The 26260-nt window shown below is 38.3% G+C and overlaps 2 protein-coding genes across 2 annotated transcripts in view; one reads left to right on the top strand and one right to left on the bottom strand.

Moving 5' to 3' along the window:
- The first annotated feature begins 3230 nt into the window (after positions 1–3230).
- LOC142344706 (uncharacterized) overlaps positions 3231–26260 on the top strand; it is a 38996-nt gene continuing 15966 nt past the window's right edge. Inside the window, exons 1-2 of the mRNA XM_075396577.1 lie at positions 3231–3494; positions 12114–13804. Coding sequence (XP_075252692.1) covers positions 12147–13804 — 1658 coding nt within the window. The 5' untranslated portion in view covers positions 3231–3494; positions 12114–12146. The remainder of the gene's footprint in view (positions 3495–12113; positions 13805–26260) is intronic.
- LOC142345042 (uncharacterized) lies at positions 6340–7956 on the bottom strand. Its single transcript, XM_075397125.1, has 2 exons — positions 7418–7956; positions 6340–6484 (listed from the first exon to the last, which is right to left on the bottom strand). Exons 1-2 carry the CDS (start codon positions 7954–7956, stop codon positions 6340–6342), a joined length of 684 nt encoding a protein of 227 aa, XP_075253240.1.

The following is a 26260-nucleotide window of genomic DNA, read 5'->3' as shown; positions in this document are numbered from 1 at the left end:
AATAATACATTGTTAGTTTTCTAGTTGATTTTTTTGTTACTAATATCTAATGCGTACGGAACAATCCCTACAGCTTTTTGTTCCCTTTTTATTCTGCAAATGATATCACCTAAAAGAATTACTTCACGCCAACGCAGGATACGCGGTCAATTCTTTTAAGTAGATCACTAATGAACAAGTTTTGGTACTATTATGGTTATTTGTAGGCTGGACCAATAATAAATCGTTGTTGCTACTTAGCTGTAGAATTGAACTCGACACATTTTTTTCAAATGAGACGGCCTAAGATAATTAAGATCTTCTCCAGAGTTTCATATTTAACTTTTTCTCACAATGAGTAGCGTTCCACCTGATTTTTGGTTCGTACAAGCTGATCACTTGTTAGGTTTATAAAGCTCCCTTGTTAGTGAAATGATGCCTTCTTGTAAGGTTACTGGTCGCAAGTGTACCTCCTTGTATTTTCTGATCGCTTCCATTTTATCGCCAGTAATGGCGAATCTGCATGAGTGAATCATGATGTCATTTGGGAGTCCTGATATTGATATCCGGGCGAACAATTAAGTTGTTAGTACCGTCAGGAACGTTTTTTGGTTGGATTGTGACAGGATCCTATAGGCCAGCTTGGCGCTACCCTGAATTCCCCCTCCCTGTTGCCCCGTGTTGAAGACAACGACGAAAAAGCGACAATATTGTGTAATAAATTGTAGTTTTCGTCGTTTTCTTCGTTTTCATTTCTATCCGTCGTTTAAGTCGTCTTTTAAGTGTAAGAAATGATTGTTTCTTCGTCGTTCTTCTGTCGTTTCGTGCGTCGTTTTGTCAAATGAAATCGTTTTTAATTGTTTTTTGTCGTTTTTTTGTCGTTTCTTACGTCGTTTTTTTTTCAAAAGAAATCGTCGTTTTTTGATCGTTTTTTCGTCGTTTAATTGCTCTTGGACTAGTTTTTCTCTATTAGATCGTTTTGGCATAATTGTATTACGACCTGATAGAGCAGTGGTCAAAGCATCAGGTAATGTATCGGGAGTTCAATGGTTCGAATCCACGCTGTGAGTACATTTTTTAGTCGTTTTTTGAAAAAACGATCATTTCCTACATAAAAATGACAAAAAATAACGAACAAAACGACGGTTACCACGTAAGGGCTTTGATGGTTTTTGTCTAATGAAAACGATTAAAAACGGAAGATTTCTTACAACTGAAAAGTAAAATTCCTGAACACGGGACTGTATCATCGTTACCAAAAGAACTGAATAATTTGTATATGATGAAATAGTACTCATCTTCTTGGTCGACTGAAAGGTTTTTGAATTTCTCTGGTGTCATCAGTAACATCAGCAGCACGATTACGAATCTCAAAAAATTGGAACTGTTAGTTGTTGTAATTTAACAAAATTGATAATCACAGTTTCATCAGAGTAGATAAGAATTATACTTCGAATGCTTTATCTGAAAAAGACTGAAAGTCTGAAAGGCGAGAGTCTGAACCGCGATTCAAAAAAATTCAATATTGCTCAATTCAAAATCCCTCAAATAACGGACTATTTTTGCTTATCAGATTACAGACGCTGTTGTTTCTTGTTTTATTGCTTTGAGCTGCCTGGACCCAACTGAACAGTAATAAGACAGACTGAATGTTTTCTAAATACAAAGAACGTTTTCTATAATTCTATAATCAGAGAAGTACAATAATTGAGTTAACTCATGAAAATAGAGGGCAAAAAACAAATTCAATCGACAGCCTGATCAATTGAGAAAAATATTTTAAAGTTCACATCATGGACTGTTTTAAAGATCGGTCTTAAAGTAAAAGGATTTTTGAACGAGCACATGAACGAGCCGAAAATTTGAACGCGCCAAAGTCTGGGTGAACGCAAAGCAAGCCGAAGGAAAAGTAAGCCGACATTAAAGCAAGCCGAAAGTTATGTAATAGTTATCTAATCTATCAGAAATAATACATTGTTAACCGTTACAATCAACAAGGCGCAGTATTACACAGCATAATGTATTCCAATGCACCAAAGAAACAAAAATACGTCAATTTTCAGACCTCTAGGGGTTACGGGCTTCAGCGGACCGCTGTCCATGGCCATGCCTCTCATCCGCTGTGGTATATAATCCGGAAACCGCGGGCCGGTTATCGCGGCAAAGCCGCGACGCCCGCGAAGCGCGCCCAAGAGAGAATCAGGTCAATTAGGCCGTAATTTTGCGGCTTAATTTTCTCAAAATTTTTCGGCTTAAATCTCAAAATTTTTCGGCTTAATTGACCTGATTTTCAAAATTTGGCTTGCTTACCTATCGGCTTGCTTGACCGCCACCCAAAGTCTGGTTTATAGGTGATGTTGGTCTACCTGGGTATTTTGATAAGCAAATATTGCGTGGGTGGGTATTTTCATAATTCATTTTAAAAGAGGCCTCACTGGGTAGGTGATCAAATTTTTATCCAAGTAGTATTGTCGTAACCTAGCACACCAAAAGAGGGCACTTCTATAGTTGGTACCAAGGGGGGGGGGCACTGCCTGAAAATTAAGTCGATTGTTAGAAACTGCGGGTTCTATCAATCTATCAATCGAATTAGAGCGATACTGTCCGAAAGTGTCAGCTTAAGATTCGAAATAACGCAAATATGATTTGAATTTGTGCGACAAAAAGTACGATCCAGACCATGGAATTATCGTCTTGGAGGGTTACACACCCCCCCCCCCCCCCCAGACTCTAATTTTCAATTCATGTTTCCACCACCTCACCAAAATTATTTCTTGCACGGAAAGTTAAATGCCATTTTCTGATCGAAGGTTAAATCCTTACGGCAACCTTAAGATGAACGATATGTACTTTTGGGTCCTTAAAAACAATAAGTCCTTTAGTGATAATAATTCCGGCACCGGTTGACGATTGGACGTATTTCGTTTCCGCGGGTATCAAAGAAGGATCAGTGTCATAAAGCTATTCCTATGAAAGATAAGCTCCAATAAAAACTTGAAACACGCATTATTCTTTGTCTGTTAAAGTTTAATTAACGTTTATACCCTATTTTCAAAAGTTTACTGCGCGTCATTATTGCAGCCGTTTCTATTAAACACGGCATTTACAATAACAGAAAAGATCTTTTTACATATTGTGCTATTTTTGTAAGACGCCCCAGAAAAAAGCAGGAATAATATATGCGCATTACAAATGAACAGCGCATCTAACTGCTCAATTTGAAAGCATTTAAGAATACATGTAAGCAGTATTTCTCAGAAATATGCAAAACAAATGCTTGTTGCTCTTTTTTGCTCTTTGGCAAAGCTTTTTGGCAGATTTGTAAAGCTGTACGTACTACACTGCGAATAATCTAAGCTTAGATAACATGATATTGCATATAGATACAACTACTTGTGAAGCTTTTAAGCAGCAAATTCATATTCTTTGATTGTAATTTGAAGCCATATTATCGAAACCAATCAGTTACAAAATTTAACATTCGTCGTCGAATAAACGAGAGAGAGTTGAAAACGGTAAGTTTATTATTTAGTAGAATAATTCGGTTGCGCCATTTTTACGCTTCAATTTAAAAGCAATCTGCTACCCGGACCCAACGGCAAGTCAATATCAGTACTTGGCAAGTCACATGATGATAGCTCTGAATCAGTACTGATATTAGACTTGCAATTAGCTATGATCAGAGCTATGATCATGTCACTTTTCCCACCTATCAGTCTTGAGCATGTCTTGGTCAAGGCTTGAAATTTTGATTCAAATTCTTGGCAGTCAAAAAACGGTCCTAAACAACGTCAAAAATAGTCGGCAAGACGTCAAAAGTATAGCCGAAAAAAATTTCAAAATAAATTAATGAGAATTTAGTATTAAAAGCGTTATTGCAGTAACGTTTAAATTCATCGAATCATGCCCGGAGTGAAGTTGTCGAAATACGATTCGAAAATTCTTGTCTCCGGGGTGTACCCTCCCAGACATCAAATGCAGGATATTAGAACCATTCAAACTTCGGTTTAATATTTGATTAAAATCCTTTAATGTGCCATTATATTGTAGTTTTTAGTGGATAGTAGTGAGGCCCCTTCCACCGATCTTCCCCGCATGCCGGTCGATTATGACAATTAATGTAACGGCTGATCAATAACTATTATTTATCGACCCTTTAAACCGGACCTGGTCGTCCACTATTTCCTGTTATTTCTCAAACTATGAAATGAAATCTGAAATTTTCTCGAAGTACAGTCCTTTGTAAGGGTCTTATCAATCAATCGTAACAGAGTTTTGTTAGAAAAAACTTCCTAACTAAAAATGGGGAACGCAAACAAAATTTTAACCTGAAGAATTTTTGGTTCAATCTTTCAAAGTTTTATTAACTGTGTTAAATTCTATGAGCTAATGCTAGGCTCAAGAAATGGAAAAACTGGAGTAGAATCTATTGAAAACTTCAAGCAACCTTTCTCTACAACAGTTGAGAGTAAGCTCTAAACAAGTTTACACAAATATTTGCTATTATAAGGCTATACGGGTACCATATAAGTATATCTTTATAAGGAATCTTAATATAAGGAATCTTTATATAAATTGATATTGCTCTTTATTAGCATCCGTTGATTTCAGATAATTTTTTTACTGCTTGACATTTGGAAATATAAACTTAACAGACTTTATGAACTTAAGTTATCTCAAATGTGTCATATAAATTTTTTAAAGAGAAATATGATTATCTCGATAACCAATATTAAATTTGATGAACAAGAAAAATCAGCGTGGAGGCAATATTCCATGCTATACAACGATACAAAACTCAAGAAACTGCAATGAATGAGAAATAAACAGGGGGGACTTAAAATAACACAAAAACTAAATTTTTTAAAATTAATGTTTCAAAAGCTCACAAGCTTATGGTTTTCCTCCTTTAATCATGAGCGCCAAAATGGCTGTCCCTGTTTAGGGCTTGGCTCAAAAACCATCTTTCGACAGAATTGGCGCTAATTTAACAACGGGCCGTTTATAAGTTGTTTTCGCAGTTTTCACAGTGACTGAACGTAAAATGTCATCTTTTCCTGGATGTATTTCTACAACGCGCGCCATTTGGTAATCACTTTTCTTGGTATCCTCCTCCACCATCCATAATACCTCACCCACTGACAAAGTTGGTTGCTAATTTTTACTCCATTTGTTTCGCGTTTGTTTCTGAGCTAAATGTTCTTTCATCCAGCGTTGCCAAATCATATATCATATTACTGTAAGCTTGAGCTGTTCGGAGGTTTCTGCGTAAATCAGTGTAGCATTCCGCTGATGTTAAGCAAAGAATAGCAATGTTTGATCGACCCAAGAGAAAATGATTTGAAGTAAGTGCTTCCAAGTCGTTTGGATCATCACTCACAGGCGTTAAAGGACGGGCGTTTAATGTCTGTTCGACTAGACACATTGTTGTACTCAAGATTTCGTCCGTTAACGATCTGCCTTCAAGAATTGCAAACATGGCTAGCTTGCAACATTTAACCGAACATTCTCATGCACCACCAAAGTGAGGGGCTGCAGGTGGATTCAATTTCCATGTTATGTCTTTGAGGGCTAATTTTTCTTCAATCATTCGTTTATTCCACGACGCTAATTGCTCCTTTAGTTCTGTAGCCGACCCAAGAAAAATACTGTCATTGTCTCTAATCACGCGTGTTTGGCTTGCCGCGTCTTGCAATGAATCTATTAATTGCTGCCAGGCACGATTCAGTATCGAGAGTGAGCAACCTCTAAATGTATTGCTCTAGGAGATAAACTGCTGAACAAACATACCTATCTCTTGAGACTCCTTCGAAGTAACTTCATTTCCAGAGGCCCAAAATAATCAACGCCTGTGTTCTCAAATGGATAAATATGGCTCAAAGTTCGCTCAATAGGTAAATCTGCCATCTGAGGTTGAAAAATTCCTATGTCTCGTTTTCGACATAGATCACAATTTAACTTATTTCTTTGTAACAGATATTTTAGGCCAATAACCCAGTTTTTCTGTTGAATCACACTTCTTACGTACTCAATGCCTTCGTGATTATTCGCTTTATGTTCTTGTTCAACAAACAGTTGAACTGCTATGTGATTAAACGGCAAGCTAATTGGGTGTTTTTGGTCAAAAGGTAATTCTGATTGCTTGGACCTGCCTTTGGCTCGCATTAAACCCTCACTGCCTATGAACGGCGCTGATTTTTTTAATTTGGAGTTTGGCACTACTGTTTGATTTATCGCTTGTTCGGACTGAAAAGCGTCTGTTTGTATCATTTTAAAAACTTTTTTTCCGCCAACCTATGCTGATCAGACAGAGTCAAACGCTTAGTTTGCTAAACCGTAAACTTTTTTCAATTAAATTTATTAACTGATTGAATTTGCTGTATCGTGACCAGTCGAGTATGCTGCTACTGTGCGGATTCGACTCTGCCGACAGAGAGGCTTCTTCTGTTTCGTTTTCTCCAGGCTCGACAACTTCTGGTTGTACTGGCCAATCTGAGCTATCTGACTTCAATCAAGTCGGCACAGTAATCCATTGACCGTTGTCCCACGTTTGCAGCTATCTGCAGGGTTTAATTTTCCATTTACGGATTTCCACTCAATTGTTGACGTTTCCAGTATTTCGGCATCACAATTTGCAACAAAAACTGTTTGCTTCTTATTTGCTGCATGTTACCAATGAAGCACTGTTACTGAGTCTGTCCAGTTATAGAGAGTTTCAGTCCTCATGTCATGGTTAGAACTGATAAGGTGCCTTAAGCGCACTGCATACAGAGCTGCTTGAAGCTCAAGTCTAGGAATAGACAGTTGTTTCATCGGGGCCGCGTTTTCCGATGACAAAAGACAACTAATTGTCGATGTCATTTTGGTTTCAAAGGTAGGCAACCATGCACATTACGTCGAGCGAGGCGTCAGCGAACACGTGTAATTCATAATTTGAACAGCTCTTGGCGAATTACTGACGCCGTAAAGAAAACTCTTTGACTAGGTTCAGTTCTTCTGCCCATGCATCAAAACTACAACATCTTCGTCTTGCAAAATTTTTCCCACTCTTGTCCTGCTTGCTTGCAAACTGTCTTGAGAAGAATCCTAATTCCCATTGTATAAGGTGCAAACAAACCTAGTTGATCAAAAACTGCTGGGATTTCTTTTTGTTGCCCTCTGGAAATTTCCAGCGAAACGCTCTCCACATTCCATTTCAGTACCAAGGTTGGCGAATTGAGAGGTTTTAGCTCAATTGTTTTTTATTATTGCGTCTGATTGAAGTTTTATCGGGATTTGACTCATAATACGCTTAGGAATACAAATCCATTTCTTAAATTCGAATCCTTTTTCTTTGAGGCAACTAATTATTTCCTCAAAAACACTTATAGCTTCTGGCTCAGACGGCACGGACATAATGAAGTCGTCCATTTAAAAATTACTTCGTTCAAATTCTAACGCTTTTGGGTAATGATTTTTGCTATCTTCTGCTGCCTTTCGTAGTGCATATTTCACACAAGTAGGAGAACTTCTTGCCCCAAAAACATGTCTCTTATACTCATACACATCAACTGTTTGAGTTGGGTTAGGTTGCCTGTGAAATTTGATGAATTTGCATTCGTCTTTTGCAACAGCCACCTGGAGAAACTTGAACTCGATATCCATTGTCATCGCGATGAAACTTTCTCGAAATCTGAATTTTATTCCGAGTAAGCTGTTCAAAAGATCAGGACCTGGCATTAATTTGTCATTCAATGAAATTCCAGTATACTTGGCAGCAGCATTGCAAACCCTTCTCACTTTTTTCGGCTTGTGAGGCTTTGCTGCTGGATGGTGTGGCAAGTACCACTGGGGACACTTGGCCGTACTTTCTATTTCTACTAGTGCGAGTTCTCTGACAAATCCTTTTGCATGATCGGTCTTGATTGTCTCCTCGTATCTGTCGTTCAACTCTAGGTCTTTTTCAAATCCCTTTTCTAGTGATTTAAACTGACCCATTGCTGAGAAAAAAATATTAGGCAAATGACTCGCATTATCGTTCCATAACATACCAACTTCGTAAGGCTCACCGTCGAAGGTTGCTGTTCTTTGTAGCTTCGTTGTCGTCCTTTGAGCTATCTGATCTTTTACAATTTGAAGCACAGGCTTTCATTTCCCACCATTTTTTGACGTGCTCTATAAACATTTCATCAGCTTGCGAAAACTGTTGTAGCACTAATTGTGGTTGCAAATTTTTTTTGGCATTTTACCGCTGAGCGTCAAAACTAAGCCTGTTCTGGCTGCCCAAGGTTTGTTTCTTTGACCACATTTGTACTCAGTTGGTCTCATCAAATGGTAAACATCCTGGGCAACTATCTTGAGATTGGTTTCATAATAAAAGTACCTGGACTTTCTTTCAACCCCAATACAAAGAATCGGTTGAAAAACGCACAGAATCTTCTGGTCAAGGGCAGATTGAGCACAAGGACCAACATTGTTGTGTGGCTTTATCTAATAAACAACAGTATCTCAAGCCACAAATCGAATAACTACAGACCAAGTAGTGTACAAGAGCAAACAAATTACTTGACCACGAATATCAACAAGTTTAAAGCGCTGGTATACTGTCAGCGCACGGGAACCCCTGATATTTTCAAAGAGTTGTTGAGCACTGGGATACTGGTTCTGAGGGTGACAAAGCACCTGATATCGAAACGGAAGGGGAAAAACAGCTGGGAGAATACAGAGTGCTCCACCAGTAACAGGTACGTGAGATCAAATCATTTGGACATTGTCCTGCGCTATCAAGGAAAACTGAAAGCTCTGCTCAAAAAAGAAAAGGGAAGAATCTCGGAAAACGACAGAGGAAGGCGAGAGCAAAGCTAAGACTGTCAGAAAGGTCACAAAACAAGAGTGTAGCTCCTGAACAATAGGGCTTCATTGCCAGCTGTCCTTGAGCGAGCTTGCGTGATGTGTGACATTCTACCACAACCATGGCTCAGATACATTCTCAGGCACACCAACTCCCTAAAACAATTCCTAAACTATGTAAAATCTTCAAATAAACTGTTAAACTGTAAATATCGATTAGATTTTTTGAAAAACTGTAATAACAATATCATTCCGGATTTATTGAGGTTCCGAATTCCCAAAAACGAAGTTTTTTCAGATCAAGCGGTGCACAGCTTTCAGCTTAAGCTCTTAAGGAAAGAAATAAGTCGTGCGGAACAAGGCCGTAGATTGTTCGAGGAAAAACTTGGAGAGGATAGGGGCATTCTCAGGAAAGAGGTGAAAAAAGAACTATTACTTTCAATTGTGTACAGCATTAGAAAGGAAATGAGAGATCATTCCGAATTGATTCGTAAAAGACTTAATGACAAGTTAGTGAAGCTGTCTGAGAGACAAGACAGGCCTTTGCGGAATGGATCTCATAATAGTGTTGTTACACTGGACGGTGTTGAACTGCCGAAATTTGTCCTGGACGTTTTATCGTTAGGTCCAAAGCATCCAGTCAGGGACAAATTTAATGAAGTGCACTTCCTTGCGGATGTAGACAGATTAGTTCGTGAGTTAAGGGAGAACAACACTGATGGTGAAAAGTTATGTGAAATAGAATCGTCTGCCAAATGGTACGCCAAGAATGTACGTGAGACACCAATGGATAGAGGGGTTAAAAAAGCTAATGATTTTTTGAAAGATCAAAAACTTCTAGCTGTACCTTTTCATAAAGGTTGCGGTTTTAGTGTTATGAAACAGACAACATACTCGGATAAGCTAAATGAAATCCTGAGCTCCAGTCAGTTTGAGCCTCGTAATGGAGAAAGTGATGATCTAACAATAAGAACGGATAAACTGATAAATAGCAGTTTGGATCACTTAATGAAACAGGGAAAGATAAGTGAAAAGATTTATCACAGGCTCAGGACAACTGGATTGCAACCGGCCACGCTTTATGGACTTGCCAAGGTACATAAAATTGGTACGCCGCTTGGACCTGTTCTGTCAGTACCCGGTAGCAGTTACGAGAACCTCAATAAATTTTTCTCTCCCTTTTTTTGGAAGTTACCAGGTGCAAATATTGAGACTAACTCGAAAGACGCCAGAGCAGCTCTAGAGGCTACCAAATTGGATGAAGATGAGCTAATGGGATCTCTCGATGTAAAAAGCTTGTACACCAATGTAACGGTTGAGGAGGCAATTGAAATTGCGCTTAAAAACTGTACTCCAGTGACGAGGTACCTGAGATTCCGAGGTCAGCTATGAAGAGCCTTTTGAGACTAGCCGTAATGAATATTCACTGTAAGTGTAATAAAAAATGTGGTGCACTCAATTGAACGGTTTAGCAATGGGTGCTTCTCTGGCGGTAATTTTGGCAAATTTGTGGATGAAATCCTGTGAAAAATTTTTGCAGAAACCAAAAAAGGGGAGGGGAGATCAAAACTCCTGACACAAAGGTTGTATGCATTGACTGTAACGGACGCGTTACTTTCCGAGGGAAAGGAGTCGAGTGCAAATCATGCAAAAACTGGTTTAATGCAAAATGCCAAAGTATCACAGACACAGAATATCAGACCATGCAGGACATTGTTTGGATCTGTTCCTATTGTGCAGAAAAAGGTAGAAAAGAGGACACACTGGAATTGAAGTTATTCAAGAGGTATGTGGATGACATAGTGTGCATGGTAAAGAGGAACCCTCTAGATTACCTTGAGTATGCAAATTCTCTTCACAAGAACTTACAATTCACTTTTGAGACACCAAACGGAAGTGGAGACCTGGCATTCCTAGATCTAAACATAAACCTAAACGAAGATAGAAAAATAAGCTGTTATTGGTATCAAAAATCAACCGATACCGGCATAATCCTAAATTTACGTAGCTGTGCACCGTTGCAACATAAGAGATGTGTGATTCAAGGGACTGTGCATAGGATTTTTAATGCGACCAGTGACTGGCAATCCTTTGATGTAGCTCTTAAGAAAAATCAAGAGATCTGGACTGAAAATCAATACCCAACGGAGTGGTCCTCCAGTATTGTTAATGAGACGTTGGATGAAATATTCACGAAGGAAAAGGTCACAGCAAAACAACCCCAAAATGATCAACATCATAAAAAAGTTAAAAGTTTTAACAATAGGGAGCCTTAACCTTGGTTTTTTGTTCAATACAGAGGAAATATCACGCAAAATTTTGCAAGTAGACTGAAAAAATTGTGTGATATTTAAATCATTTTCACAACAAGAAAGCTAAGATCTTGCTTGCCCACCCTGAAATCACCTTTTGATAAGAATCTGAAATCCCATGTGGTATATAAAGTTACATGTAATGGATGCAGTTCCATCTATGTTGGCCAAACCAGCCGACATGTTACCACTAGAATTTCAGAGCATCAAAAGAAGGATTCCGCTGTTGGACAACACCTTGTTGAATGTTGTGGTACAACGCATAACGTAAAATGGGAGATTCTTGATGCATGTCGCGGGGCTGAAAAACTAATGACGATAGAAGCGATCTACATCAAAAAACTGAAACCGCAATTAAATACGCGCGATGGGTATCGGGGGTGGGAATTGACATTGAAGTGCTAGTTCAAATACAAAAATTTGACTTTTGAAATCCAAAAAATATTCTGGTACATGTTAATTCGAAATTTTGTCAACCCCAAAAAGTAAAAAAATAAAAACAGATAGGAATGAAAGTAAAATCCCTTTTTCAGGAATAGAAAGCATTATACCCGGGATTTTCATAACATCTGGAATAAAAAATGAATTGATTTTAGTGTAAAAAGTGTAAATAAAATGTAAATGTGATTTTAACTGTAAATAATTTCAAAAATTTGATGTTATCTTAACTCATTTCTTAGAATTATAGTCAAAGACAAATTTATATACTTTGTAAATGATTTCATTCAATTTTTAAACCTGACGATGAATGCAATGTTCGAAAACGTTCGTTTTAGTTAATTAATTTAAGCTTTAATTGACAATTACTTCTCTGCATCTATCCTGAGATTGCTTTTTGGGAAAGATATCAAGATTCAGTAGAACAAAATATTAACTAGGAAAAAATGCAGTATGCACAACGCGTAATGATAGCAATATTTTAACTATTGTTTTAATCACATTATATATTACTTATCATTGATAATCATTTTAACACAACTGAACATTTGATAGGCTCTGCGAACAATCCGGCATTGAGTGACGAGAATGGTGGGTGAGTGGAATCACGTTGGCGGGGGCAAGCGGGGAGGAAAAAGGGGAAAACCAAGTCAGGTGATGTTTGCGCTCGAACACCTGAAACTGATGGATCAGAGTGAACATGTGAGTGTGGTAATAGCAGATGAAAACAACAACAAAAATGAGCCTGAGTTTGAGACAGTTGCAAATATCCCAGCGAGAATTGAGCGAGTTAAGAAAGATGGAACCGGACAACTGACGTTGCATCTTGACAAGTCTGTGGACCAACATCAGAAAGCGTTGCATATCTTTGAGGAATCGGGAATCAACTCCACGCTGGAATTCGAAATGCGAAAACACAACGCATCATGGATTAGTGGACTATCACGAACGCTGTTAAGCAAATCAGATGAAGTTATATGTTCTGTTCAGGTATGCGAAGAAAGAAAAAACGTTGAGCTGAAGGAATTTGTAGTTCGACGGTCGAGAGATGAAGAGGAAATGTTCCACTCCATCAAGAGTGACTTAAATTTGAACGATTCCACCAAGTTGACGAACTACTTAACTTGCGAAGCCGAAGTTCAGTCAATTCCGAAGGGGAAGTCCTACTGCTTTGTAACTGTTGACACTTCTAAAATCGACCAGAGTTGCTTTAAAAGTAAACTGTGCAAACTTGAGCTAAGGAATTTGTTCAGTTTGGGTAACCAACTTATCGAAGGCGATGTATTAACAGCCTTTTTTGACCCGCAAACTGTCCAGTTATACCGAAACAATCCTAATTTCAACCCACCCGTATCAAAAGCGTTCCTTAAGAAGTTCAACTTCGATGAAAAGGGTCGCAAGCCAACGTCTATCAATTTTATTGCTCTAGAAACAGTTACATTTTTTGCTAAGACGAAATCTGACCAACAATCTGAGGGCATGAGCACAATTGCGCAGCATTTTGCAGTAGATAGCCCCACAAAAGCAATTGTTACAGCATTACTGCGTTATGCAACATTTGCTGGTGTAAGAGTTGAGAATATTCTCAGAGCCATTTTAGTTTTGCTGGATTTTGCGGAAGCTCATTTAGGCGACACAACAACCAAAGAATTGCTGTCATTTATGGCTGCCAATAAATTCTTCACACATGATAGTCTGTTGTCACGATTCCTGGGCAGTTACGACAACTCCTCAGTGATTCCAGCTGGTAGACTTTTGAATATTTTAAGTCTTCTTAACCGGTTGTTGCCAGAGTACTCGGAAAAATGCGAACAATTAATGGCCCAAAATGCCAAGTTTGAAAATGTATACAAGACCAGACACTTGTACGGTATCAGCTCAGGGCAAACTAATCCCAATTCGGACCTGAGCTTGGCTCCCACAGCGGGTGAATTGCATCTGTTCATAGAAAACGAAAGCGAGCTGCTGTTGAACTTGAAACCAGTTCGAATCCAGGGTCCCTACTCATCTTTGGACGAGTACCTTCAGACGTACTTTCAACTTCTCAGACATGACTGTTTCTATTTGATTATGAAAGGAATCCGAAATTTGGTCCAGGGTCATCGCGAGGAGAGGGATATGAATCTGGCTACTGATGGAACTGTTGCTGGGCTCCACTTGGACACTGGCTCGAACAGCAAAACATTCTCAGTCACTGCCAAAATTCACATGAAGCCATATGTATCCGAACACTCGTTGGAGAGCAGGTACGTTTATTGTAACAAGCTCCCAAAATTGAGGGTATCTCGAGGGACTGAATGTGTCTCAAGCTAAATACAAGATAAGTAAATTTACTCTAAAAACCTAACGGTAAAGTGAATTTAACTTCCCATAAAATGCTCTAACCTCTTACACTAGCGAAGACTTTCCCCGCTTGAAAAACATCTCAGCTTAACCTTTACCCATGTTAACTTCCTTGAACTGCGTAAAAATACCTTAGCAGTTATTCGATGGTAATTTTCTTTCTTAATTTTCTGATCACTAAAAAACGCTGTCAACTGCTCGTTATTTCACAACTGAGGTCAAGTAAAATTTTTCCTTAACTCTAGTAAAAATGAGATTCTGGAGAGTTCTGCCTTAATTTGGATTTTCATTACCTGAATGAACCTTAGCTGTACCTAAAATGCATTATAGGAGTACGTAAGGTGAAATCGTCTTTTTGGTTCGTTTTTGTAATTTTGTGCGTTGTTTCTATTGAACCATTTCTCTTCAATGTTTTTATAGAGCAACTCTCTTGTTCAAAACTTACAAAGAACGGAAACTTGTTTTTTCGAGCGGATTCTGATGTTTACATTTTTACTCTAATAATCGCAACGCAAAGACTCCAAGAGTTTAAAAATACTTAATCAACATCACACTCAAAGTATTCTGGTGAATATTAAGACGAAACTGATGAAAATTTTTGTTTCGAGATAGTTGATGCAAACTAAACTAAAGTGAATCCAAAGAAAGAAAATCAACATAGTTTCAAAGGTAGTTTGCATCGAGTCATTGATCAATGACTGCATTTAATATAGTGTTTTTACCAAAACAAGACCTCTTTGTTGTTTTCTTTCGAAGAACGTGATATGTGATAATGATCGTAATCAATTGAAATTGGATAAAAAAAAGTTTGTGAGAGATGCAGCTTCAATCCCTGCTTAACTGTCTTGGTGTCCGAATTGCTCAAGAACTGCAAAAGTTTTCGACGAGCTAGGGTCTCTTTGAAACTGGGGTTGAATGAGGTTACTGCGGCTTCTGCTTTAACTGGACACTTTGAAAATTTTATCTTGTGAAAATAGCAAAATTCTTTTTTGTGGAATTGGTTGCGTGTGATGAAAGGAGACGTGAAATCATTGAACACAGTAAGTAAAATTTTTTTGTTTTGTTTTCTCGTTTTCGTTTCTTTTTCAAAAAAAATTTTGTTTTAGAACATTAACTGTCTGTTAACTGTTTCAAGGTTTTCAAGGAAGAAAATGAACTTATTTCAAATTTTGGCCCGCTTTGTTGCCTTGTTGCCTGAAGATTACATTTACGGTTTCCCCTAGAATAATCGCTTTCCTGAATCTTGAAAAACAATTTTATTATGAGGCTAGTAGCATTTGATGCTAGGCACGAAAATAATCACCTTGAACCTATAGTATCAATTCTATACAATTTGAGAATTTCAGTAGCCCTATCTGCATATTTTTCATAGCCTATTTTTTATCTAATAGGTTCACCTTTACTAATTTGGGATAACGGTAAAGCGAATGCGAATTTGACTTCCCATAAAATGCTCTAGCCTCTTACTCTAGCAAAGACTTTCCCCGCTTGAATGACATTTCAGCGTAGCCTTTACCTACGTTAGCTAGCTTGAATTGCGTAAAAATACCGTAACAGCTATTCGAGGGTAAAAGGAATTAATTTTCTGTTCACTAAAAACGCTGTCAACTGCTCGTTATTTCAACTTAACTGAGGTCAAATATCTTTTTCCTTAACTCTAAATAGAATGATTCTCTCGAGAATTCTGCCATAATCTGGGTTTTCATTACCTGAATTAACCTTAGCAGTACCCTAAATGCATTATAGGAGTACGTAGGTTAAAATTGTCTTTTTGGTTCGTTTTTGTAATTTTGTGCGTTGTTTCTATTTAACAATTTCTCTGCAATGTTTTTTTCTAGAGCAAATGTCTTGCCCAAAATTTACAAAGAAAGAAACATTTTTTTCTCGAGCCGATTCAAATGTTTGCCTTTTCACTCTAATAATCTCAACGCAAAGACTCCAAGAGTTTAAAAATACTTAAGCATCAATCACACTCAAAGCAATCTAATCAATATTAAGACGAAACTGAAAATTTTTGTTTCGAGATAGTTGATGCAAACTAAACTCAAGTGAATCCAAAGAAAAAAATAAACATAGTTTCAAAGGTAGTTTGGATCGAGCCATTGTCAATGATTGCATTTAATATAGTATTTTTACCAAAACAAGACCTCTTTGTTGTTTTTTTTTTCGAAGAACGTGATAATGATCGTACTCAATTGAAATTGGATAAAACATAAATTTTTGAGAGATGCAGCATCAATCCCTGCTTAACTGTCTTGGTGTCCAAATTGCTCCAAAACTACAAAAGTTGTCGACGAGCTAGGATCTTTTTAGAACTTGTGTTGAGTTTACTGTCGCTTCTGCTTTAATTGGACTCTCTTTTTGAAAACTTTATCTTGTGAAAACAGCAAAAATCTTTTTTGTGGAATTGGTTGCAATTGATGAAAGGAGACGTGAAATCATTGAAAACAGTAAGTAAAATTTTTTTAATTTGTTTTGTTTTCTTCTCGTTTTTGTTTCTTTTTCAAAAAAATTTTTGTTTTAGAACAGTAACTGTTTGTTAACGGTTTCAAGGTTTTCAAGGAAAAAAACGAACTTATTTCAATTTTTGGCCGTCTTTGTTGCCTTGTTGCCTGAAGATTACATTTACGGTTTCCCCTAGAATAAACGCTTTCCTGAATCTTGAAAAACAATTTTATTTTGAGGCTAGTAGCATTTGATGCTAGGCACGAAAATAGTCACCTTGGACTTACAGTATCAATTCTATAAAATTTGACAATTTCAGTAAACCTTTCTGAATGTTTTTTATATCCTATTATTTTTTATAATACGTTCAACGTAAATAATTTGCGGTTTGCAGTGTTTTTGTTTTAAAATTGATATTAGTTTTGTGTATATTAAAATTGATATTAGATTTTTCCGATATTTGCAAAGAAACGGAGAAATTCTTGAAATATTTAAAAAATGTCGACATGTAGCTTAAATCTGAAGTTTTGGACATCCATAGAGAGTTGTCTGAAACCTAGTTTGAAATAGAGTCAAGGGCATGAAGAATCTTTTTTCTTATTATTTTAGAGAACCCGTTTGAAATTTTACACAAAAGTTGGTTTAAAAGTCGGCTTCTTACGCTTCATGTTGCGAGATGTGTTTCGCCATAGGAGAAATAGAAGTTTTGGAAGACTAGGCTCACATTTTTTTCTCTACTTAGGCTAGTACGTCATAAGGCTGTTATATTTAGCGTTATAGTTTGTTATATTTTGGTGGCAACCAAACAAGGTTCAATAGGGCAGCCTTCGGTACACTATGGTACCAAAAAGCTACGTAAAACGAAAGATTTTTTAAAAAGCATTTCAAACATCAAAAATTGCATTTTGATTTCAAATTTTATGTCTGCTTTCGTGTTTGCTGCTTGTTTTCGTAATTGTCTGTTTTCGTAATTGATGCCTCGAAATCTATGTTTTGGTAACTGCTTCCTCAAAATTACAAATAAATTTTCAATAGGATTAGGATCCGAGCTCTACTCCTTTCACCGACCTTTTCTTGGCCTTCTATTGCTTTTCTTGGACACAAAATAGTCAGTACGCTTCGGTTTCTGAACAGGGCGTTATGTTTTTGAAAACTAGGGTCCTGAAAATGAGACACTTCAATGTTACTAGCGGGCACGTAAAATCATAAGAAAATCATTTACAAGATTGGAAGTTTCAAAAGAAGGTTTCGTAAAGGTTTCTGTTTCGCACCAACTCGATCTGGAACCCATGCCCCTCGCTCAACAACCATAGGTCTCACCACCTAAGCTATCTATACATATTGCACTTGTCTTTCTACAGCAAATTTCTGGACAATGGCGTTTGTGACTTGCTTCTTTGCTATACCGCATGCCTAATGAGTGCGAAAAAAATGTGCGTAATAGGAGCTTAAAAATGATGGTAAAGCGCGTCTCAAAACGCATTTATTACGCTAGGATGCATCATTAAGGACCCCTAAAACACATTGCGATAGGAGTGCTGTTGACCATTGTGCTCAATTGCGACTGATAATTACTATAAACAAGTAACAAATAAAAGCAAAAAATGAAGGGTAAGGGAAACTCATTTCCCCATTTTTTATCCCAGTACACTATGCATCCTTTTTCGCACCTACTAGGGATCGAATCCTTGACCCTCTCTTCACAGCCACATTTCTAATCCCTTGTACTACCGACGCCTGTTGCTGTTGTCTAAAGAAGTGGCTTCATACTCAAAACTTTGGTCAATGGCCTTTTGGTCTCGATTGTTTTTGCCAAGCTGTATGCTTAATGAGTAAAAAACATTTGCAGATCAGGCGCTTAAGAATGGTCGTGTAGGTTGCATGTTTAAGGATTGTTAAAACATATGACGATAGGAGCGCTGTTAATCAATGCGCTCAATTTCGACTTACATTTAATATATTAGATAAAAGGAAGAGAAAGAAATGGAGAAAGATATAAAAGATGAAGGCTAAGAGAAAGAAGGAAACGAAGATATAAGTAAAAAATAAAAGCAAACAAATGAAGAAGTGAAAAAAGACAACCAACTCCGCGTACATTTTTCATCCCCGTACATTATGAAAACTTTTCCTCCCCTACTCGGGCTCGAACCCATTCCCCTCTCTTCACATCTACAGATCTATTCTTTTGAGCTACCGACGCCTGTTGCTGTTGTCTATCGGTGGTGGCTACATAGGCAAGATTTTGGTCAATTGATTTTTTGTCTCGCTATTTTTGCTAAGCTGTACGGCTAAAGAGCAACAAAGAATTTGCAGATCAGGCACTTAAGCATGGCTGTATAGGCTGCAAGTTTAAGGATCGTTAAAACATGTGAAGTCAGGAGCGTAGTTAACCATTGCGTTCGAGCGCGAGTTAATTTTAATATATTATATTAGTATTTTCATCCCCCAAACACAAACACAGGAACATAAAACGACTCAGCGTCGCAAGAAGTGCTCTCGAACAACAGGGGGCATGGTGTTGATTAGAAATTTATATGTCTACAAAAATGAGGTTATCCGACACGGATTCGAACCTTCGACCTTCAGAGTGGCAGTCCTCCATCTTACAAACTGCACTATAACGACTACATACCAACGTTTCTTACAATCACTTTTATCGTATCATTCAACATATTTCAGATTGAGAGCATTTGAGATCACACAAAACCAAAAAGTAAAGCGTGTAAACTTTAGTTGAAAGTTCTCCTAATGGGGCTCTTAAACATGCGCTTTGAGAGGCCCTTAAAAAAGCAAAAATTTTGTTCCATCTGAGAGCTCAAGCGTTTAATATATAGGATTAGCATTTCTCATCCCTCAAACACACAGGAACATAAAATGACTCAGCGTCGCAAGAACTGCTCTCGAAAAACAGGCGGCATGGGTTGATTAGAAATTTTCATGTCCACAAAAGGGAGGCTTACAAGCACTGATTCGAACTATCAACCCTCCGAGTAGCAGTCCGACATATTACCAACTGCACTAAAAGAACTACATACCCCCGTTTCTCAAAATCGCGTTTATTGTATCAATAAAAGTATTTCAGATTGAGAGCATTTGAGATCACTAAAAAACAAAATTATACGTAAAAAACTTAGTTGAAAGCTAAGAGTGTTCTAGAGTAGCGCAGAATCTGTTAAACTATAATTTTGCAGAAAACACACAATTACTATAAGAACTCCAAATTTAGTTCGGGAGCATTTAAAGAACACGTACCCAGGAGAGTAACTTCTCCTTCTAAGCGAGCATATGCTCAAGCCCTCTAGGCCTCATGGTAACTGCACCTGACTAACAGTCTTTCGTCCCATTTTCGGATCTCACCCATCTACATTAAGTCTTTTAGGTCATTGACATCTATCGATATGTTCACTTAACCATGCTGCTCAATGCGGCTTTTAAACATAAGCTCCTGGAGGCCCCTTAAAAATGGAAAAATTTTGTCCCATCTTAGAGCTCACGCGTATAATATATAGGATTAGCATTTCTCATCCATCAAACACACAGGAACATAAAACGACTCAGCTTCGCAAAAACTGCTCTCGAAAAACAGGCGGCATGGGTTGATTAGAGATTTTCATGTCCACAAAAGGTAGGGTACCCAACACGGGTTTAAACTCTCGACCCTCAGAGTAGCAGTCGTACATATTACCAACTGCACTGTAACAACTACATGTACCCGCTTCTCAAAATCTTGTTTATTGTATCAATAAAAATAATTCAGATTGAGAGCATTTGAGATCACACAAAAATCGAAATTAAGCGTAAAAATTGTAGTTGAAAGCTAAGAGTGTTCTAGAATAGTGCAGAATCTGTAAAACTAAATTTTTGCAGAAAACACACAATTACAATAAGAACTTCAACTTTAGTTCGGGAGCATTTAAAAAACACGTTGTACCCAGGAGAGTAACCTCTCCTTCCAAGCGAGCATATGTTCAAGCCCTTTTAACTTCTTGGTAACTGCACCTGACTAACAGTCTTTCGTCCCAAGTTCGGATCTCACCCATCTACATTGAGTATTTTAGGTCATTGACCTCTTTCGGTATGATCTCTTAACCATGCTGCTCAATGCGGCTCTTAAAAATGCGCTCGGAGAGTTCACTTAAAAATGCAAAAGTTTTGTCCCATCTTAGAGCTCACGCGTTTCATACATAGGATTGGCATTTCTCATCCCTCAAACACACAGGAACATAAATCGACTCAGCGTCGGTAGAACTGCTCTCGAAAAACAGGCGGCGTGGGTTGATTAGAAGTTTTCATGTTCACAAAAGCCAGGGTACCCAACACGGGTTTGAACTCTCGACCCTCAGAGTTGCAGTCGTACATATTACCAACTGCACTATAACAACTTCATATCACCGTTTCTCAAAATTGCGTTTATTGTATCAATAAAAGTATTTCAGATTGAGAGCATTTGAGATCATAAAAACCAAAATTATGCGTAAAAAACATAGTGGAAAGCTAAAAGTGTTCTAGAATAGCGCCGAATCTGTAAAACTAAATTTTTGCAGAAAACACACGTTTACTATAGGAATTTCAACCTCAGTTCGGGAGCATTTAAAAAACAAGTTCTACCCAGGAGAGTAACTCCTCCTTCTGTGCGAGTATATTTTCAAGCCCTCTTAGCCTTGTTGTAACTGCACCTGACTAATGGTCTTTTATTACAGGTTAGGTTCTCACCCATCCACTTTGAGCTTTTTAGGTGATTGACCTCTCTCGATATGTTCGTTAACCATGCTGCTCAATGCGGCTCCTAATTAAGCGTTTCGAGAGGCCCTTTACACTTGCAAAATGTTCGTACCGCTTTAGAGCTCACGCGTTTAATATATAGGATTCGCATTTCTCGTCTCTCACACATACAGGAACATAAAAGGACTCAGCGTTGCAAGAACTGCTCTCGAAAAACAGGCGGCATGGGTTGATTAGAATTTTTCATGTCCACAAAAGGGCGGGTACCCAACAAGGGTTTAAACTATCGACCCCCAGAGTAGCAGTCTCACATATTACCGACTGCACTATAACAACTACATATCACCGTTTCTCGAAATCGCGTTCATTGTATCAATAAAAGTATATCAGATTGAGAGAATTTGAGATCACACAAAAATCAAAATTAAGCTTAAAAAACTTAGTTGAAAACTAAGAGTGTTCTAGAATAGCGCAAAATCTGTAAAACTAAAATTTTGGAGAAAACACACGTTTACTATAAGAATTTCAACCTCAGTTCGGGAGCATTTAAAAAACACGTTTTACCCAGGAGGGTAACTCCTCCTTCTGTGCGAGTATATTTTCAAGCCCTCTTAGCCTCGTTGTAACTGCACCTGACTAATGGTCTTTTATTCCAGGTTAAGTTCTCACCCATCCACTTTGAGCTTTTTAGGTGATTGACCTCTCTCGATATGTTCGTTAACCATGCTGCTCAATGCGGCTCCTAAACAAGCGTTTCGAGAGGCCCATTACACTTGCAAAGTGTTTGTACCGCTTTAGAGCTCACGCGTTTAATATATAGGAATAGCATTTCTCGTCTGTCACACATACAGGAACATAAAACGACTCAGCGTTGCAAGAATTGCTCTCGAAAAACAGGCGGCAAGGGTTGATTAGAAATTTTCATGTCCACAAAAGGGCGGGTACCGAACAAGGGTTCGAACCATCGACCCCCAGAGTAGCAGTCTCACATATTACCAACTGCACTATAACAACTACATATCACCGTTTCTCGAAATCCCGTTCATTGTATCAATAAAAGGATATCAGATTGAGAGAATTTGAGATCACACAAAAATCAAAATTAAGCTTAAAAAACTTAGTTGAAAACTAAGAGTGTTCTAGAATAGCGCCGAATCTGTAAAACTAAATTTTTGCAGAAAACACACGTTTACTATAGGAATTTCAACCTCAGTTCGGGAGCATTTAAAAAACAAGTTCTACCCAGGAGAGTAACTCCTCCTTCTGTGCGAGTATGTTTTCAAGCCCTCTTAGCCTTGTTGTAACTGCACCTGACTAATGGTCTTTTATTACAGGTTAGGTTCTCACCCATCCACTTTGAGCTTTTTAGGTGATTGACCTCTCTCGATATGTTCGTTAACCATGCTGCTCAATGCGGCTCCTAATTAAGCGTTTCGAGAGGCCCTTTACACTTGCAAAATGTTCGTACCGCTTTAGAGCTCACGCATTTAATATATAGGATTCGCATTTCTCGTCTCTCACACATACAGGAACATAAAAGGACTCAGCGTTGCAAGAACTGCTCTCGAAAAACAGGCGGCATGGGTTGATTAGAATTTTTCATGTCCACAAAAGGGCGGGTACCCAACAAGGGTTTAAACTATCGACCCCCAGAGTAGCAGTCTCACATATTACCGACTGCACTATAACAACTACATATCACCGTTTCTCGAAATCGCGTTCATTGTATCAATAAAAGTATATCAGATTGAGAGAATTTGAGATCACACAAAAATCAAAATTAAGCTTAAAAAACTTAGTTGAAAACTAAGAGTGTTCTAGAATAGCGCAAAATCTGTAAAACTAAAATTTTGGAGAAAACACACGTTTACTATAAGAATTTCAACCTCAGTTCGGGAGCATTTAAAAAACACGTTTTACCCAGGAGAGTAACTCCTCCTTCTGTGCGAGTATATTTTCAAGACCTCTTAGCCTCGTTGTAACTGCACCTGACTAATGGTCTTTTATTCCAGGTTAAGTTCTCACCCATCCACTTTGAGCTTTTTAGGTGATTGACCTCTCTCGATATGTTCGTTAACCATGCTGCTCAATGCGGCTCCTAAACAAGCGTTTCGAGAGGCCCATTACACTTGCAAAGTGTTTGTACCGCTTTAGAGCTCACGCGTTTAATATATAGGAATAGCATTTCTCGTCTGTCACACATACAGGAACATAAAACGACTCAGCGTTGCAAGAATTGCTCTCGAAAAACAGGCGGCAAGGGTTGATTAGAAATTTTCATGTCCACAAAAGGGCGGGTACCGAACAAGGGTTCGAACCATCGACCCCCAGAGTAGCAGTCTCACATATTACCAACTGCACTATAACAACTACATATCACCGTTTCTCGAAATCCCGTTCATTGTATCAATAAAAGGATATCAGATTGAGAGAATTTGAGATCACACAAAAATCAAAATTAAGCTTAAAAAACTTAGTTGAAAACTAAGAGTGTTCTAGAATAGCGCCGAATCTGTAAAACTAAATTTTTGCAGAAAACACACGTTTACTATAGGAATTTCAACCTCAGTTCGGGAGCATTTAAAAAACAAGTTCTACCCAGGAGAGTAACTCCTCCTTCTGTGCGAGTATATTTTCAAGCCCTCTTAGCCTTGTTGTAACTGCACCTGACTAATGGTCTTTTATTACAGGTTAGGTTCTCACCCATCCACTTTGAGCTTTTTAGGTGATTGACCTCTCTCGATATGTTCGTTAACCATGCTGCTCAATGCGGCTCCTAATTAAGCGTTTCGAGAGGCCCTTTACACTTGCAAAATGTTCGTACCGCTTTAGAGCTCACGCGTTTAATATATAGGATTCGCATTTCTCGTCTCTCACACATTCAGGAACATAAAAGGACTCAGCGTTGCAAGAACTGCTCTCGAAAAACAGGCGGCATGGGTTGATTAGAATTTTTCATGTCCACAAAAGGGCGGGTACCCAACAAGGGTTTAAACTATCGACCCCCAGAGTAGCAGTCTCACATATTACCGACTGCACTATAACAACTACATATCACCGTTTCTCGAAATCGCGTTCATTGTATCAATAAAAGTATATCAGATTGAGAGAATTTGAGATCACACAAAAATCAAAATTAAGCTTAAAAAACTTAGTTGAAAACTAAGAGTGTTCTAGAATAGCGCAAAATCTGTAAAACTAAAATTTTGGAGAAAACACACGTTTACTATAAGAATTTCAACCTCAGTTCGGGAGCATTTAAAAAACACGTTTTACCCAGGAGAGTAACTCCTCCTTCTGTGCAGGTATATTTTCAAGCCCTCTTAGCCTCGTTGTAACTGCACCTGACTAATGGTCTTTTATTCCAGGTTAAGTTCTCACCCATCCACTTTGAGCTTTTTAGGTGATTGACCTCTCTCGATATGTTCGTTAACCATGCTGCTCAATGCGGCTCCTAAACAAGCGTTTCGAGAGGCCCATTACACTTGCAAAGTGTTTGTACCGCTTTAGAGCTCACGCGTTTAATATATAGGAATAGCATTTCTCGTCTGTCACACATACAGGAACATAAAACGACTCAGCGTTGCAAGAATTGCTCTCGAAAAACAGGCGGCAAGGGTTGATTAGAAATTTTCATGTCCACAAAAGGGCGGGTACCGAACAAGGGTTCGAACCATCGACCCCCAGAGTAGCAGTCTCACATATTACCAACTGCACTATAACAACTACATATCACCGTTTCTCGAAATCCCGTTCATTGTATCAATAAAAGGATATCAGATTGAGAGAATTTGAGATCACACAAAAATCAAAATTAAGCTTAAAAAACTTAGTTGAAAACTAAGAGTGTTCTAGAATAGCGCACAATCTGTAAAACTAAAATTTTGCAGAAAACACACGTTTACTATGAGAATTTCAACCTCAGTTCGGGAGCATTTAAAAATTGCGTTTTACCCAGGAGAGTAACTCGTCCTTCTGTGCGAGTATATTTTCAAGCCCTCTTAGCCTCGTTGTAACTGCACCTGACTAATGGTCTTTTATTCCAGGTTAGGTTCTCACCCATCCACTTTGAGCTTTTCAGGTGATTGACCTCTCTCGATATGTTCGTTAACCATGCTGCTCAATGCGGCTCCTAAACAAGCGTTTCGAGAGGCCCCTTACACTTGCAAAATGTTTGTACCGCTTTAGAGCTCACGCGTTTAATATATAGGATTAGTATTTCTCGTCTCTCACACATACAGGAACATAAAACGACTCAGCGTTGCAAGAAGTGCTCTCGAAAAACAGGCGGCAAGGGTTGATAAGAAATTTTCATGTCCACAAAAGGGCGGGTACCCAACAAGGGTTCGAACTATCGACCCCCAGAGTAGCAGTCTCACATATTACCAACTGCACTATAACAACTACATATCACCGTTTCTCGAAATCGCGTTCATTGTATCAAAAAAAGTATATCAGATTGAGAGAATTTGAGATCACACAAAAATCAAAATTAAGCTTAAAAAACTTAGTTGAAAGCTAAGAGTGTTCTAGAATAGCGCAGAATCTGTAAAACTAAAATTTTGCAGAAAACAACGTTTACTCTAAGAATTTCAACCTCAGTTCGGGAGCATTTAAAAAACACGTTTTACCCAGGAGAGTAACTCCTCCTTCTGTGCGAGTATATTTTCAAGCCCTCTTAGCCTCGTTGTAACTGCACCTGACTAATGGTCTTTTATTCCAGGTTAGGTTCTCACCCATCCACTTTGAGCTTTTTAGGTGGTTGACCTCTCTCGATCTGCTCGTTAACCATGCTGCTCGATGCGGCTCCTAAACAAGCGTTTCGAGAGGCCCCTTACACTTGCAAAATGTTTGTACCGCTTTAGAGCTCACGCGTTTAATATATAGGATTAGCATTTCTCGTCTCTCACACATAACGGAACATAAAACGACTCAGCGTTGCAAGAACTGCTCTCGAAAAACAGGCGGCATGGGTTGATTAGAAATTTTCATGTCCACAAAAGGGCGGGTACCCAACAAGGGTTCGAACTATCGACCCCCAGAGTAGCAGTCTCACATATTATCAACTGCACTATAACAACTACATATCACCTTTTCTCGAAATCGCGTTCATTGTATCAATAAAAGTATATCAGATTGAGAGAATTTGAGATCACACAAAAATCAAAATTAAGCTTGAAAAACTTAGTTGA

The sequence above is a fragment of the Convolutriloba macropyga genome, chromosome 8 (assembly GCF_964194025.1).
Source record: "Convolutriloba macropyga chromosome 8, txConMacr16.3, whole genome shotgun sequence".
Classification (NCBI taxonomy): Eukaryota; Metazoa; Xenacoelomorpha; order Acoela; family Convolutidae; genus Convolutriloba; species Convolutriloba macropyga.
Note: the sequence above shows the minus strand (reverse complement) of the source record. Positions and strands in the feature narration are given on the sequence as shown.

What these genes read in the sequence shown, in the direction of transcription:
- LOC142345042 (XM_075397125.1), bottom strand. Translation starts at nt 7,956, where the DNA reads ATGGGTCAGTTTAAATCACTAGAAAAGGGATTTGAAAAAGACCTAGAG. An exon ending in AAAAATCATTACCCAAAAGC is followed by an intron (nt 6,485 to 7,417) that starts GTTAGAATTTGA and finishes ACTTGATTGAAG; the next exon opens with TCAGATAGCTCAGATTGGCC.